A 17,352-nucleotide genomic window follows, 5' to 3' on the forward strand; every position below is an offset into this window, starting at 1 on the left:
GTGAGATGATAGAGAGTCCATTGAGAGTCATCCTTTGAGAGAGTCTCCTTAGTTTTTTTTTTTTTTTTTTTTTTTTTTTTTAATCTAGAGAAGTGCTAAGGAGACTCTCTCAAAGTGGGACTCTCTGGTACCTCACAATTTCACGTTAATTCCTATACCAACATTATAAAACATTGTGTTAGAGATTTCAATAGTAATTATATAAATTTATTATATATATATATATATATGTATGTATGTATGTATGTATGACTTGGTGCTGCATTGTGCAGCATGTGTGCGTATAATAAAGGGTGATGCACACCAGTGTACGAGCAGCATCCCTTACATAAGGTTGGGTTTCATTCAACCTTTTAGGGTTGTATATTTTGTTGAATGATTGCAACTTCTGGTTAAAAGACATAATGCTTACTAAAATTGTATGAATAGAATTAAAAGATGTAATTAGTTAATATTTATTTTCTGAAAATTCTAAATAAAATACATGTCTTTTGGGTCAACACTATTAAGAAGGGTTTTATATCTTCAACTAAAATGAAAGAACTCGATGAACGGATGTTTGAATGCCTATAAATACCTTTTGTGGCATAATATTTCACACACAATTTTAGAAATTTGTTTCTACATTCCTTGTTCTCTTTTCTCTACTTCACATTCATACAATTTCTTTCTAGTTATTTCTAAGGAACTATAATTCAGTTTTACTGATCGAATATTTCATACTTTGTTGTATCTTGGAAGTGATTTGCCAAGAACCCTTTAGCAAACTCATTCGAGTGGGGGCAAATAACACTTTAAGGAAACGATTCAAGTTGTACCTCAAAGTCATCATTCGGATTATTCTCTGTATTTCTACATTTACTCTAACAATCTTAAAGTGTTATTTTCATCATGGAGAACAAGTTTGATAACATGACTTTGAAGATTATCAATCAAGATGTCTACAAGCTAGACAAATTTGAAGGATCAAATTTCACCCCCCTCCCCCTGATGGAAGGACAAGATGCGTTTCATGCTTACTGTTCTAAATGTCATATATGTGTTAGACCCAAAATTGGAGCCTATTCGTGAACCAAGTGACAAAGACACGAACAAAATAATTGTTGATCGAAAGAAGTGTGAAGAAGATGAATTGGTATGTAGAGGACACATCTTGGGCACATTATCTGATTGCTTATATGACCAGTACGCACACATTCAATCTCCAAAGGAAATTTGGGAAGCACTTCAACACAAGTACACAACGGAGAAAAGAGGTACCGATAAATTTTTAATGTTCAAATATTATGAGTTCACTATGTTTGATAACAAATCCATCCTAGACTAAGTTCATGAATTATTGGTCTTGGTCTCAAAGCTTCATAAACTTAAAATAGTTATTCCGGATCCTATGATAATTGGGGCTATTATGGCAAAATTACCTCAAACATGGAATAACTATAGAAATAAACGTCTACTCATGGTGGAAGATATTAGTTTAGAGGATTTGCAAAAGGGTATTCAAATTGTAGAAGAAACTCGAAATCGTGATAAGAATTTTGCAAATCAAGATTCCTCTAAAATTCATGTTGTCGAAGAAAACAAATACAAAGAGAACTTCAAAGTCATAATTGACAAAGGGAAGTTTAAGAAGACAAATTCCAACAACAATCAAAATAATGCAAATGGTGTCTGCTACCACTGTGGAAAGAAAAACCATTACATTCATGATTGTAGACACAAAAAAGCAAATGAGGAATATGCCAATAAGGCCAATAGCGCAAATATGGTGGAAAATTTTGGAATTGATAACATAGTTGTAATGGTATCAATGATGAATATTGACATGATTACCGAACTAAATATGGTAATGACAATAAAATCATCCGATTGGTGGCTAGACTCAGGGGCTACTATACATGTATGCAATGATAAGGTACAATTCAAGACATATCAAGTATCAACCGACAATCAAAAGATTTTAATGGGGAATCATAATTCCACCAAAGTTCTAGGAAAATGAACCGTTGAACTTCAGTTTACTTATGGGAAGAAATTGACGTTGCTTAATGTATTACATGTTCCAAAAATTAGAAAGAATATTGTGTCTACAAATTTATCATGTAAGAACGGTATAAAGACTGTTCTAGAGTCCGACAATTTAATAATGTCAAAAAATAGAATGTTTGTTGGGAATGGATATTATTGTGATAGAATGTTTAAACTAAGTATTAATAATAAAGTAAATTCTTCCGCTTATATTGTTGAATCTTCCTCTCATTTATGACATTTACTTTTAGCACATGTAAATTTTAGATCTTTAAAATACATGCGCACACTTGGTTTAATTGCTTGCAATGATGATTACAATAATAAACGTGAAACATGTATTCAAGCAAAATGACTAAGAAACCTTTTCCAACTGCTGAAAGAAATACAAATTTATTAGTCTTAATATATTCTGACATATGTGAGTTTAATGGTGTTTTAATAAGAGGATAAAAATGATATTTGATCACATTTATAGATGATTGTTCTAAGTTCACTTATATTTATTTATTGTCTAATAAAGATGAAACTTTTGAGTGTTTTAAGCACTATAAGGCTGAAGTTGAAAACCAAAAGGGAAGGAAAATTAAATGCCTTCGTAGTGATAGAGGTGGTGAATATGCTTCACGTGAATTAGATATTTTTTGTGAAGAACATGGTGTTGTACATCAAAGAACTGCACCATATACACCACAACAAAATGGTTTGGTAGAAAGAAAAAATAGGACACTCACTAAAATGATTAATTCTATGATGATTAATGCTAATACTCCTAAATATGTTGAGTCTAAAGATGTCGAATTTATATAAAATAAATTTTATAACGACTACTCAATGTCTGGAAAAGAGAATGATCAAACACCTTTCTCTAATCCGACTACTAGTTATTCTCAAGGTGAGACAAGAAAACAGTTTGAAACTGTTAATGAACCAAGGAAAAGTGAAAGGGTAAGAAAAGAAAAGACTCTAGGCTCTGATTTTATTTCGTCTCAATCTATTGTATTTTTAGTCAAAGGAAATAGAAAAAAAGTTCTTAAAAAAATACTCATATTGTTGAATGTTGAGGATGATCCTAATGGTCTAAGCGAAGCATTGACGTCAAGAGATGTAGCCTTTTGGAAAGATGTTATAGATGATGAATTTGAATCATTAATATCTAATCAGACATGGGTTTTAGTATACTTGCCCCAACGATCAAAAGCAATAGGTTGTAAGTGAGTGTTTAGAAGACGGGTTCTATTCAGACATTTAAAGTCAGGCTAGTTGCCAAGGGTTTTAAGCAGAAAAAGGGAATAGACGATTTCGATACATATGCACCAATAGCTAGGCTCACATTAATTAGAATTATTGTTTGCATTGACATCTTTATATAATTTGCATGTGCATCAAATGGATGTGAAAACAGCTTTTTTAAATGGTGATTTAGATGAAGAAGTCTATATGGAACAACCAGAAGGGTTTATTCTCCCTGAGAATGAAAAGTTTGTAAATTAATCAAGTCATTATATGGATTGAAGCAAGCACCAAAACAATGGCATGAAAAGTTTGATATTGTCATTTTATCATATAGATTTAAACATAATAGTGCTGATAAATGCATATATTCTAAATTCACAAATGATTATGGTGTTATATGTTTATATGTCAACAACTTACTAATTTGTGGTACAAACATGAAAGGTGTATTTGAAACTAAATAGTATCAAAATTCAAAATTCAAAATTCAAAATGAAGGACTTGAATGAAGTAGATACTATCTTGGGAATTAAAGTAAAGAAGTATAATAGGGGTTACGCTTTGTGTCAGTCATATTATATAAAAAAATTGCTTCTTAAGTTTAAGCATCTACAAATAAAAGAAGCAAATACCCCTTATGACCCTAGTGAGACTTTGCTTAATAATTCTGGTAGGTCCGTTACACAGCTTGAGTATGCTAGTGTAATCGGAAGTTTAATGTATGTCATGCATTGTACTAGGTCAGATATCACATTTGCAGTAAGCAAACTTTCTAGATACACTAGTCATCCAGGTACTGCTCATTGGAAAGCAATAAATAGAATTTTCGGTTATCTTAAAAGAACTATTAACCTGAGTTTAACTTACACTGAGCTTCCAATAGTACTTGAAGGATATTCAAATGCAAGTTGGATAACAAGTACTAATGATAATAAGTCTACATCAGGGTGGATTTTTACAATCGTCGGAGGAGCAATTTCTTGGGCTTCAAAGAAGCAAACATGCACATTCAACTATGGAATATGAATTTATAGCATTAGCGGCAACGGGTAAAGAAGTGGAATGGATTAGAAATTTGTTATTGGAAATAGAGTTGTGGCCACAACCAATGTCATCCGTTTCTTTATACTGCGATGGTGATGCTACTTTGTCTAGAGCATACGATAAGGTATACAATGGAAAGTCTAGACATACTAGCTTGAGACATGAATATGTCAAGCAATTAATAACTGATGGAGTTATTAATATTATTTATATTAAACCAAGTAATACCTTTTGTGGCATAATGTTTCACACACAATTTCAAAAATTTGTTTCTACATTCCTTGCTCTCTTCTGTCTCCATCACATTCATAATTTCTTTCTATTTATTTCGAAGGGAATATAATTTGGTTTTGCTAATCGAAAATTCCATACTTTGTTGTATCCTGGAAGTGATTTGCCAAGAACCATTTAGCAAACTCATTCGAGTGGGGGCAAATAACACTTTAAGAAAACGACTCAAGTCATACCTCAAAGTCATCATTTGGATTATTCTCTATATTTCTACATTTACTCTAACACATTGTGTAAAAAACATAAGGTAGCATAGAGTACATGGAGAATCCATAAAGAGTCTCACTTTGAGACATCAAAAGAAAGCACAATTATGCTCCAAAAATTGCACCAAGGCCAATTATATATGAGTTTGGTAATTTTCCCTTCCAATTATATATGATCATGATTTGTATGATTGCATGGGAAGCCTTGAGGAAGCCAAATTAAGCTTCTCTTGATATTGCAAGTTGGGAAAAATGCAGTCAAATTGCAGGGCAACTTACAACTTGTTGGCTTTGCAACTTGCAAAGTTTGATTAGCAGGCAAAAAGTTTATTGAAAATAATTGGATGTAACTTGTGCAAGGCAAGTTGGCCAAAGATCAAATTTATATGTCTCCTTCTGTGCACACTTTATTTATTTTTGTTGCTTAATTTACTTTGATTTATATTTTTTTAAAGGATAAAATAACTTACAACGAGGATACTTATGCATCTGATTTTCAAACTTATCAAAAAAATTAATCTATGAACTATTGCTTGAGAAAAATTATTAAATCAAATACAAGATATTGACTATAGATTATGTTGCCAAATTAGCAAAACCATCGGTAATCTTTTTTTTTTTTTCAAACGATAGAAAATTCATTAAACTCAAATGGAAACGTTTACATCAAACACCAAAGTATCAAACAATCACTTTGACTCAAAATCGATCCCATCCATATATGAAGGCCTCATTTCCTGAAACAAAAGAAGCCACTAGATGAGCTGCCCTATTACAAACACGGGGAGCAAAATGAACTTCTACTAACCTCAAATGCTTTCTATAAACACTCACTTCTCTAAAAATATGATTAATAATGTAAAATTACTTTGAGTTTGTTATCCAAAATACATAGATGTAAGTATGAAGAAAAAAAAAATTAATATGGGGGTGGGGGGGGGGGGTGTATGGATTTTCATGTATTAAATCAAATACTAAAATTTCATACGTAAGGTAATTATTTTAAAGAAAAGAAGGATAGGCAATGGTAATTAACACAACAAAATTAAGATATTAAATGGTAAAAGATGTGAAAAGAATCTTTTTTTGGGAGTGGGGGGCAGGGGAGAGAGAGAGAGAATTTGAACCGGTATATTATGCTTGACCTCCACGAAAAAGAATTGATCAACGCCTATTTTATGCTTGACCTCCAAGTAAATGAAATACAAACGGGTCATTCCCTTCCTAAAATGTCTTGCTCCGTTGGATCACGTCAACTTCCAATTTAGGATACGTTTCTTTATCCACTACATTTACCAGAACACAAAATACTAAAAAGTATTAATTAGTTAACATTTTCATTAGTTTACGGTAGGGAAAAAAAAAAACTAATAAAAAGGATTTGAAAACTTTGAGTTTTAACGATAAGGATAAAATAAAGGGTAAAATGAATAGTACCATAATTGACTTTTTAGTGTAAAAATGTGGTTTTTCGTTAAAGTGAACAGTACCGTGGGCTTTTCGTTAAAACTCCCAAAATGTGGTTTTTCGTTAAAATGAGAGTTTTAACGAAAAGTCCACGGTACTGTTCACTTTAACGAAAAACCATATTTTTACACTAAAAAATCAATTCTGATACTATTCACTTTATCTTTTATTTTGTCTTTATCGTTAAAACTCAAAGTTTTCAAACCCTTTTCATTAGTTTTCCTAAAAGATAATGTGAGACATCAATATGTTATTTCAGTAGTTTTCTCCCCTTATAATTTCATTAGTTCACGTAAGAGAGAAAGTATGAAGAACAATACTTTGCTACTTACATGATGAGTAAGAATTTCTACTCAAAATTGTATGTTACCGATTCATAAAACTTCGTGTTTATGATCAAAACCGTTCAACTACTTTGCTATACTTATTCATGTTTTTAGTGATATTTTAAAAAATGTAGAATAAATAATGTGGCTCACAATTTCCATGGAGTCCAAACTCCAGAGGCTGCTAACAAAACATATACGTATTCTTCATGATATATTTCTTTTGTTCCCTGAATACAAGAAAAGAAGGGAACCAAAGTTAAAAAATAAATACAGAATTGATTACAGATTATTAAGTATTTTAATGATATCTTTATTATGATTGTGTCGCGCGTGCATGCATGGAATTTTTACTTATTTAACATGGAAACCACAATCACTGTGATAGCATCTAATATAACATTTAATATAATAAAATTTACGTTTGAACTTTTACATGATAGCGTGAGTTTGAAGTCCGTCAATGACTAATGTAATATTTAATCTAATAAAATCTGTCATTGGACAATGTGAGCAACTCAAGTTTCAACTCCATAATAAAGATGAGGTCAATCAATGTCCCTTGGAGTATGCAAGGCACCTTCTCTTTCTTGCAAACAAGGTGATCAATATCTTAAAATAAAATAAATGCTTAATGTGTAGGACTAATCTTTCAGCGGGGTTTGAAGAGGCTAAAGACATTTTAGCCATCTCTGGCCAAAATCAAATGGCATATGTCCTCTTAAAATTTTCAATCAGAACATTACTCGTGTTTTTACTTGCTTCGTGCCTCAAACCCAAGGCTTTTTTTTTTTTTTTTTTTTTTCATTGAATAATGTATTTATATCGGTTTTTTTTTCTTCCCTAAAACATCAATATTTCATTTTAAAGAAATTTGGGTTAGGCCATAGACAAAATGCTATGTATGTGATTCAAAACCTTACACATGAGGGAAAATACCAACACGTAGACACAATGCTAGTTACAATGTACTTTTATTGGTTGAAAAAAAAAATCAATCTAACTAATGGGGAAGTTTAACAAAGTGATTTAAACCAATAATATTTAAAATAACAGATTTATACGTTCATCCCTTTCATATACTCCAACAACATCTAGATACACTTAAAGCCACGAGTATTGCAGCCACACCGCTAACTAACATAGTTTCAAGCAAATGAACATTATGTGTCATCACAATTCCAGAATTAACTCACAAAAATGAAAAGAAATCCTACAAAAAATGCAAAACAAAAAAGAGCAGTCTCGTTCTTTTGAAACTAAGTGATCATTTAAGTTCGAAAATGGATGAAAACCGTTTGATCAGAGTTATAAGGCTTGTTTGGAAATGCTTTTAAAATGACTTAAAGCGCTTTTGTTGAAATTAATTTTGGGTTCCAAAAAGTACTATAAATGTTTTTTTTTTATTTTTTTTATAAGAAGTATCATCTATGTATTTTTTACAGGAAGTACTTAAAGTGTTTTTTCAAGATTTCCTTGAATTTTTATTAAAAATTAATTTAAAATACATCTTCACCAAAACACTTCCACTCATTTTGAAAACTTTCAAACGAAGGGGGGCTAACTTGTAGGGGAGGTTGAAGTTGTTTTGGTTCAACTAAAACCCAACTTTGAAATGCCTTGCCTGGATAGAGTCGTAAACGAATAGTCTCTTATTTTTATTATTTTATTTCCAAAAAAAATGTAAAACAAAACAAAAAAAATACACACAAAAAAACATTGCCATTATCCGATCTCTTTTTCTCTCTACACCTTTCTCTCTCCTCAGACCTCCCCCGGTTTTCTGGCGATTTCTTGGCGGATTTCCCTTCAAAAACCCTAAAATCCCTCCTTTAATCCTCTGTACAAATTCTTTTTTTTCAAATTTCAAATTAGAAAAGCCCGTAATTTTTTCATTTTTTCATTGTAGGAGTATAAGGAACCCCTCATTCTTCAGCAAAATTGTGCATTTTTCCCATTTTTATTTTTATTTTTTTTCAAATTTCAGCTTCTGGGTATTGAAGATAAAGTCCGTTCGGGGCTCTTTGTTTGTATTTGAAAGCTGTTACATAAGAGTTTCTTTGTCTTTTTATTGAGGAGACGACGTGGAATCAGAGGCGAAGGCCCTGTGTCTGGGTGTTTCCAATTTGGTTTGATTTGGGGTTTTATAATTTTGGGTTTTTGTGAAAATTTGGATGCCTTTTGGTGTAAGGAGGAGATGGGGACACTTGGGACCTAAAGCTTGTGAATTTGGGGCTGTTTCTTATTTGGGTTTTGCCTCATAAGTTCAAAGGGAAACAGCTCTGGGGTTATGATTAAGGCAGTTTTTGAAGAATCATCGGTTTTCGTGATCTGGGTATTGACTAGTTTGATCTCTCTGGTGCTGGGGATGAGGAATGATGGCGGTCAGAAGCAGCAGCAGGGTGGTGTTCCTCGCCCCGCTCGGTCCAACAGCTTCATTCCCAACTCTTTTCGGGCCATTTCGAGCTACTTGAGGATCGTTTCGTCCGGTGCTTCCACCGTTGCGAGGTCCGCAGCTTCGGTGGCTTCCTCGATTGTGGAGAGGGATGATGATACCAACATTGATCAGGTATGAGTTGCTGAATCTTTGGTTTCTTAATTTGAAATTAAAGGACTCCGGTTGAAAATTAGTTCAGAAGTGTAGAATTCAGTTCATTTGTTGTGTATATGTACAAGTATATGTTCATATGATGGTGTAATCTACTTTAGATGTTGCTACCTTTTGTGGATAGATAAATTAAACTTGTTATGAAAATCTGGGAATAAAGTCTGGATTTAGTATAAATTGGTTATTTTATTTTTATGAATACAAACTTTGAAATGCAGATTGAACTTGAAATAATATGTGCAGTACTTAAGTTGCCAAAATTGTTAGCTGTGAATACTTAGTTTCAATAGGTTGCATCTGAAGTTTTGAGCCTGAAAGAGAATGCAAAATAGGTCTGTGAATGATGAAAATTGTTTATGGAGTTGATGATTATTTCCTCAAATAATCAAAGGGATGAAAATTGTTTAAGAATGCTTGATTTGGAAGCTGATTGAATTAGGACGGTATTAATGTTTATACTAGTTGTGGAGCAGTTGCAATTCATTGGGAGGGTGATTGTAGTGGTCGAGGTTGTTCTGCATGCATTGCAAGATTTGATTCTTGTTGGCGCAATTTTTTTAAGGGTTTGTCGTTTTCATGTCGGGATACTGGATAACCTAGTAGATTATTTTGTAAATGTATCGCAAGATTTGATTCTTGTTGACGCAATATTTTTAATGAATATTGTCATTTTGGTGTCAGCATACTGGATAATCTAGTAGATTATTTTGTAAAAATAGGATCCACACATATTCCAGTTTGGATTCATAGGTAGTTCAGATTCGGTGTTCGCAACAAGCTAATGTGATTTGTCGCTTGTTTAATGTCGGATAGCATAGGTGTGTTAGTCGGTTCAGTTGCGTAATGAGGCTCTACACGTGTATGTTTTGATATACATGTGCCTTATGGGAGGAATGGTGGGTACCTTTTGTCAGATTTGTGCTACATATTCCACGTGTTTGATTTCAAATGACATTAATTTTCTATTTGTTTAAGCTCTTTTCTTTGCAATTAATTATATTAATTTGGAAATATTTGGTTAAATTATTGAGCTTTGATTGCATCACTTCAATTAGATCATGTTTTCCATCCTGGTTGTGACCAAAAGTTTGTGAATCTGGTCAGATGTAAAGAAAACTTTGTTGAGTAAGTCTGTTACAAGTGCACATCCTAATTTCCAGATTCAATAGAAAAACATTTAGTGAAGCATTTTTGTTTATTCATTGTTAGATTGTTAGGATTAGGAGGTTTCCATATCACGTTTGACTTGATGCTACAGGAACTATACATTCCGGTTAACAACTTGAGTTTATCCTTCATATTATTATATAAAGGAGTTGCTACAAAATTACTTCAAGCATGGTAAACGCTTTGGTTGAATGTTATCCGTTGGCATATCCAGAATACAGTCATAACTAATCTGTTCAATGCATGGAGTGTGGGATTGTGTGACTTAAGTGGTGTTACATTATAGTTGTCATGGAGTTTTTTTAAAAGATATTTTGCAACTAGCAATAATATTTAGTGATTGGTGTAGTGGAATTCATGATAAGTATAATTAATATTATTTTATTGTAAACTAGACTTCATAATTCAATTGACGTAGCAGCTAATTATTTCAGTAGAAATGGAAATGCATCTGAAGTGATCATTCCTTTAAAGTAACATTGATCAGGAAAACGTCATTTTAAGGTAGTGATAATTGCAGCCAAACAGAGCCTCTATTTATCTTTTTGACGTAAATGATTTGTTTACAAAAATTAAGCCTTTCTGATGAGTATACATTTTATGATTTTTTTTTGGAAACATTATGATGAAGATGACATGCATATTTTTTACAAGGTGTAATAGTGATTCACTGATGGAGGAGTTTTGAACATTATACTTATATCTACTGTATTGAATCCAGAAAACATTATACTAACGGGTTTTTGCTCGTTATTTTTGTGCAATGCTACTCTGGAAACAACAAAGCAGTTGCATAATGAAAATATTTGATGCAAATTTCAGTGCCTTTTTTAGCGTTTGACACCCAAATAAATAGTTATTTCACATCAAACATGCCTGTGCACTAGAACTTGGAAGGAGCAATTGAGGTGCATTTGTTGTTAAGAAGTTTCGTGATTCTATCGTCTATATAACAATTTAGAAAGTTTAATGTTTGTATAAAATAAATGAACAAAACATGAATCTCTGAATGGAGGTATGTAATTGATTGGAAATTTTAGCTTTTTGTTTATATGTTAGAAGTGGTAAAATGATATTTTGTTGGCACTTTAACCATTACATGTTTCCCATTCAACAGGGATGCACATGATCATATTTTTTATTCTTGAATTTGATGTTACTCCATCAAGGTCTTTCTTTCTCTTTCAACATTTTTTCCGCCAAGGGTTACTTAAAAAGAAAATTATACAAGGCCTAAGAGTTGGTGTTAATTGTGCACTTTCAGGTTGATGACTCTTTATCTTGTTTTCTATAAATTTTCTCCATTTGTTTTAAACTTGGTTTTGTTACATTTTTCCTGTATTTGATTTTTTCATTGAACATTAGGATACTACATTCTTTCTTATGTTGATATGGGCATGACTTTAAGATGTACTTTTCCCATCTGGAGTCTTCAAAGTAGTAGAGAATGGAGTTGACTTTTCATATATCTTTTGAATAAATAAAGGTGAACTGGGCTGGCTTTGACAAGTTAGAAGGTGAGGGGAATGACACTCATCAAGTTCTCCTTCTGGGCTACCGTTCTGGATTCCAGGTTTGGGATGTTGAAGAAGCAGATAATGTCCGGGACCTGGTTTCCAGATATGATGGTCCTGCCTCATTCATGCAAATGCTACCTAAACCAATAGCATCAAAGAGATCAGAAGACAAGTTTGAAGAAAGCCGTCCATTGATGGTAGTTTGTGCCAATGGGTCCATTTCTGTGGGTAATATCATACAGGATGGCACTGCCACTCCTCACAATGGTGTTACTGCATACAGCCATGACACAGCGAACAGCAGTTTTGTGCCTACTGTTGTTCGGTTTTATTCTTTGAAATCTCAATCTTATGTTCATGTTCTAAAGTTCAGATCAGTTGTTTATTCAGTAAAGTGCAGTTCTCGAGTTGTTGCTATTTCTCTAGCAGCTCAGGTAGATACCTGTTTATGTAACGTTTCTCCATTATTTCTTATCTTCTGCTTAACCGGTATTTGAGTATCTAGTCTTGTGTATTGCAGATTCACTGTTTTGATTCCATGACATTGGAGAGAGAATATACCATTCTTACCAATCCGATAGTTACGGGATTCCCTGGTTCTGGAGGTATAGGTTGTGGACCTCTTGCATTAGGCAATAGATGGCTGGCTTATAGTGGAAGTCCTGTTGCTGTATCTAATTCTGGGCGTGTCAGTCCACAGCATCTGGAACCTTCTGCAAGTTTTTCTGGTTTTCCTTCAAATGGAAGCCTGGTTGCTCACTATGCAAAAGAGTCAAGCAAGCAACTAGCTGCTGGGATTGTAACCCTGGGAGACATGGGATATAAGAAGCTGTCCCGGTACTGCTCTGAGCTTATACCTGATAGTAATACTTCTCTTCAATCAGCGAATCCTGTCTGGAAAGTTAATGGTACTGTCAATGGCCTGTCCACAGACACTGATAATGTTGGAATGGTATGGTACATATTGTTGACCTCAATTCTGTTTTCACTTGTAGTTGTAAGTTCACTTTTTCTTTTTTAGACTTTGACTGGAGTTCGTATATTTAGTGAGTTACCTTTCTAACTTTGCATGAGTAAATGCATGCGCATGCTTTGTTATATTGTATTTTTTTACCGAATCAAGTTTGTTATAAGGGTAAGTGATACTGTTCTGATCCTTTCATGCGTTATTTAGGTCCCCTGTGCTTATCATGTTCTTTGGTTTGTCAGGTAATTGTCAGAGATATTGTCAGTAAGGCTGTTATTGCCCAGTTCAGGGCGCACACGAGTCCTATTTCTGCATTATGCTTTGATCCTAGTGGCACCCTTTTAGTGACTGCATCAACTCAGGGGCATAACATCAATGTTTTTAAGATAATGCCTGGAAGCTTTTCTTCAACTGATGGTGGTGCATCATATGTACATCTTTACAGGCTCCAACGTGGATTAACAAATGCAGTAGGAGCCATTCTCATGTTTCAGAATTCCTTGTTGGGTATGCCATTTGTTTCAACAATCACGTGTTTGATATTAATTTCCTCTTTTTCATTTTTCATTTCCAGATTATACAGGACATCAGTTTTAGTGATGACAGCAACTGGATCATGGTTAGTTCCTCTAGGGGGACAAGCCATCTGTTTGCTATAAATCCTTGGGGAGGATTAGTAAATCTCCCAACTGCTGATGCTGGTTTTACCACCAAAAGTACAGGATTGGGTGTTACTAGATCGTCAGTTCGTTGGCCAGGTTTGCAAACACTTGATCAGAGAAGCCTTTGCTCAGCTGGTCCCCCAGTTACACTTTCTGTTGTTGGTAGAATAAGAAATGGAAATAATAGTTGGAGAGGCACTGTAAGTGGTGCTGCAGCTGCTGCAACAGGTAAGATGACTACCCTTTCTGGGGCAGTTGCTTCTTCATTCCACAATTGCAAGGGCAATGCTCATTATGTGGATCGCAACTCTTCGAAGGCTAAGTACCACCTCTTGGTTTTTTCTCCTTCTGGTTCCATGATACAATACGCATTGCGAATATCAAACGATCTAGATTCGACAGCTGGGGCTGGATTGAACACTCCTTATGAGTCGGGCCTGGAGGATGATGCAAGATTAGTAGTTGAAGCTATCCAGAAGTGGAATATATGTCAAAAGAAAAACCGAAGGGAGCATGAGGATACTTCCGACATATATGGTGAGAATGGAAATTTTGACAACAATAAGATATATCGCGAAGTGAAGAAGAAGGGAAACACCATTTACCCTGAAGCTTGCAGTACTGTTACAAAAGCAAAGATCAGCCCTGAGGAAAAACATCAGTTGTATATTTCAGAAGCTGAACTGCAGATGCATGAAGCTCGAAGTCCAGTGTGGGCAAAACCTGAGGTATTTTGGGAGTTGGAAAATGCAAAATTGTGGTTATGCTTTCTTTTCATAAAAATTCTGTGTTTGTGATGTTCGACATGCTCTTTGCTTTTGTAAAATTGTTTGCCAGCTATACTTTCAGTCGATAATAGTGGAAGGTGTCAAAATGGATGATGAAACTGCTTCAGTAGGGGAAATTGAGATCGAGAGAATTCCAACTCACATGATTGAAGCAAGATCAAAGGATTTGGTCCCAGTTTTTGAATATCTTCAAACTCCCATATTTCAACAAACAAGGTGAGCGGAGGTTCTATGCATCCATTTATTATCAGCCCCTGGTCATGTCCTTGTTGCTTATGATCACATGCTCTCTGCATATATTATGTATGCTTCATCATGTACAACATACTGCTAATAATAATGTGTATGAATTACCATCTTTTCTTATGCAGGGTTGCTTCTGTAGATAGCAATTTTAGTGGGCAACTTTCGCATCAGAGGTCTGGTGTATCTGAAAATAGCGGGCTTTCGTGCCGAAACAGTTCAAGCTCTCTTGACACCATGACTGAAAGTGGTGCTGGAGTGGCACAACTTGCTAATGGGATTGAAGAAACTGGACGGGGTGGTTCTCAGACGCCCATAGAAAGAAAGGGCTTTGTAAATAACAATGACAGCCCGAAGACAGAGACTCAGCTTGAGACTGTAAATAATAGAGAGAGCAGCTTAAACTTGGAGGCCCAACTTAAGTTTGTAAATAATGACATAGAAGGCCTGGGATTGGGGAATCTGTTTGGAGACAAAGGTGATGAGTTTGATTAGAGGTATGTTCCAATTACTGTTGTAGATTTGTTTGTTGAATATATTAGTAAGATTACTGAGTTCAGGATGATGATTTAGCCTGGGTGATCTTCTGCAAATGTCTTCATTGAATGAAGCGAGAATGATATAGTCAGTGAGGTGTCGTAATTTGAAATTAACGACCTGTTTACAAGCATGATATTCTAGGCATGACATTCATTCTCTCCCACTTGGTATTCTGTTTTTTTTTTCCTTCTTAAATTTCAAATCTTCTACGAAAATGGTTTACATATATTCTCAGTGCGGCACAAATTCTCCTACTCAAAAGAAAAAACCATCCATCACGGTTTGTCATATCCTTAAACACACTGCACACTTTGTACATAAGGCGAGCGAGGCACTTGCCTACTTATGTACGCAGGCATTTACTGTGGCAATGCTGAGCTGTTGAATTACTGTTGGATTTTGTAAAAATGAAATGTTTAACAAGCAAATTATATGCAGAGAAGCATGATTTTTGCTCTTTCCCTTGCAACTTCTCACTTTTCTCCTTAGTCTATGGGTTTTTCATCCGTACCTTTCTGTGTGCTATTTTTGAGTCTGTCTTTGTTTTCTTTTGTTTTCAGGTGTGCAGATTTTCTTTACTTCTACTGGGAGATTAACACTGTTTATATAATGGGGGTGGCCTGCAGAGAAGCATGAGCAACAGGGGCTTTTTACCGATGCTGAATTGTGGATACTCTGTTGCGGTTTCATCTTATGTTGACGTTGTAAATAAGTGATGGTATGAATATATATTTCCATAATCAATCATAATATGTAAATAACAGCGTTAAGTTGGTATGTTCATTTCAATCTTGCCTTTTATTCGGCTAGTTTTACACTTTCCTACAGCTATTATTCTTGCTTGTTCTACTTGTGGTTTGCACTTGCAGGGCCCAATTTGTTAACTTAGGACAACAAACTGGGACTCAAAGCCTAACCAATCCCTTCCAATCCAATCCTATCCCTGACGTCAAATTCCATCTAGCTCACCAAACGAGTCCTTGGGACATTGGTCTGGCCAGCTAGGGCTGGTTAGGTTTTCAAAGAGGCCAGGACCAACCCTGTATCCTCAAATGGTTTGGAAGGTTGTCAAGTCCTTGATAGGGGATCACTTAAAGTAAAAGCTTTGAAGAATGCTTAGTACAACCTTTGTTAGCTTCCAAGATTTCTCTAAGGAAAACCGTTGTGGCTGGCCGCTCCTTGGAAATTCTCTCGCCTGAACAAGAGAATGTGCCCTACTCATGCGGAGTTGGGAGTGTGCAAAAGATGTAGTGGTATGTGCCCCGAATTTCAGAGGGCTTCTAAAATTTTTCATCCTCCTATATATGACATGTGAGTATAAATATATCGTTAAAAGAAATTGGAGATAATTCAATTATTAAGAGTGGAAGGTTGATTTCAATTAAATTTGAATATTGACGGTTGAATTTTGTATTAATATATCGTTAAAAAAATGTTGAAATCTGTTTGCTAAAAAAATTATAATTTTTTAAACAAGGAGAGCCTTTTTATTAAATTCGCACAATGCCTTTGAAATGTCAGAGACGGCCATGATGTAGGATTAGGAGCTTGTGCTTTTGTAAACGAAATAAAACCAACTTGTGATCGAGACAGTATTATTTTCAAGTGCCACGCCTGCCTAGGTTGGTCGAGGTAAATGACCACTGCCGCTATGGCAAGCGAATAGGTTGCATCCCTTAGGCCGGTTGTGGCACTTGATCCGATCCCTCTCTCGACTCACAAGCAAAATCACCCTTCCCTTGTAGCCTCGGCCAAGCAACAAGGACTCAATCATATTATCCCTGTAACCAATCGGTGAGTCAAGCTATCCTTTCCTTTCAACCAAACAAGCCACCTTGAGTCCTCTTCTGCAGCGGCTACCTTGATGCCTACACTCAGTTTGCTTTTTTTTTTTTTCCACTGAAGGAAATAATCCACGAAAAACTTCCGATGTCCGTGCTGCCGCTGAGAAGCAACGTAAGTACGAAGAAGAATAAAAACCCATGCAGAAACAACAGGCGAAGGCGGGCGTACAGCGGCATGGATGTTCTTGCCATGACTGGAAAGCAAAACAAAAGATTGGTAACGTCGCTCGTAAGAACTTAAGAAGGAGAAAACAAAAGACATTTAGAACAACTCTACATTTACGTATTGTTCTACATGTTTGCGAATTAGATAGCACAAAGTAACATGTTTCTGTAAATCTGCGTCGTTATGAATTTAGAAAGTTGATGCTTCTTAATTAAGCGTGCGCAAAATTTATCGTATCTGTTGAGCTTTTGA

The 17,352-nt window shown here is 34.8% G+C and overlaps 1 protein-coding gene across 2 annotated transcripts; it reads left to right on the top strand.

Annotated features, from left to right (window-relative positions):
- The first annotated feature begins 8,283 nt into the window (after positions 1-8,283).
- On the top strand, positions 8,284-15,891 carry LOC137742298 (autophagy-related protein 18f). 2 transcript variants are annotated; one of them, XM_068482129.2, is made up of 8 exons: positions 8,284-9,167; positions 11,860-12,324; positions 12,411-12,842; positions 13,100-13,327; positions 13,432-14,247; positions 14,357-14,523; positions 14,679-15,047; positions 15,651-15,891. In XM_068482129.2, the coding sequence occupies exons 1-7, from the start codon at positions 8,889-8,891 to the stop codon at positions 15,043-15,045; spliced, it is 2,754 nt and encodes a 917-aa protein (XP_068338230.2). In that variant the 5' UTR covers positions 8,284-8,888; the 3' UTR covers positions 15,046-15,047; positions 15,651-15,891. The 2 variants fall into 2 exon arrangements, with proteins under 2 accessions (XP_068338230.2, XP_088535477.1); XM_088679351.1 differs by having other exon boundaries at positions 8,320-9,167; positions 14,369-14,523.
- Positions 15,892-17,352: the final 1,461 nt, after the last annotated feature.

The sequence above is a fragment of the Pyrus communis genome, chromosome 11, assembly GCF_041283825.1.
Source record: "Pyrus communis isolate YQ-2024b chromosome 11, ASM4128382v1, whole genome shotgun sequence".
Taxonomy (NCBI): domain Eukaryota; kingdom Viridiplantae; phylum Streptophyta; class Magnoliopsida; order Rosales; family Rosaceae; genus Pyrus; species Pyrus communis.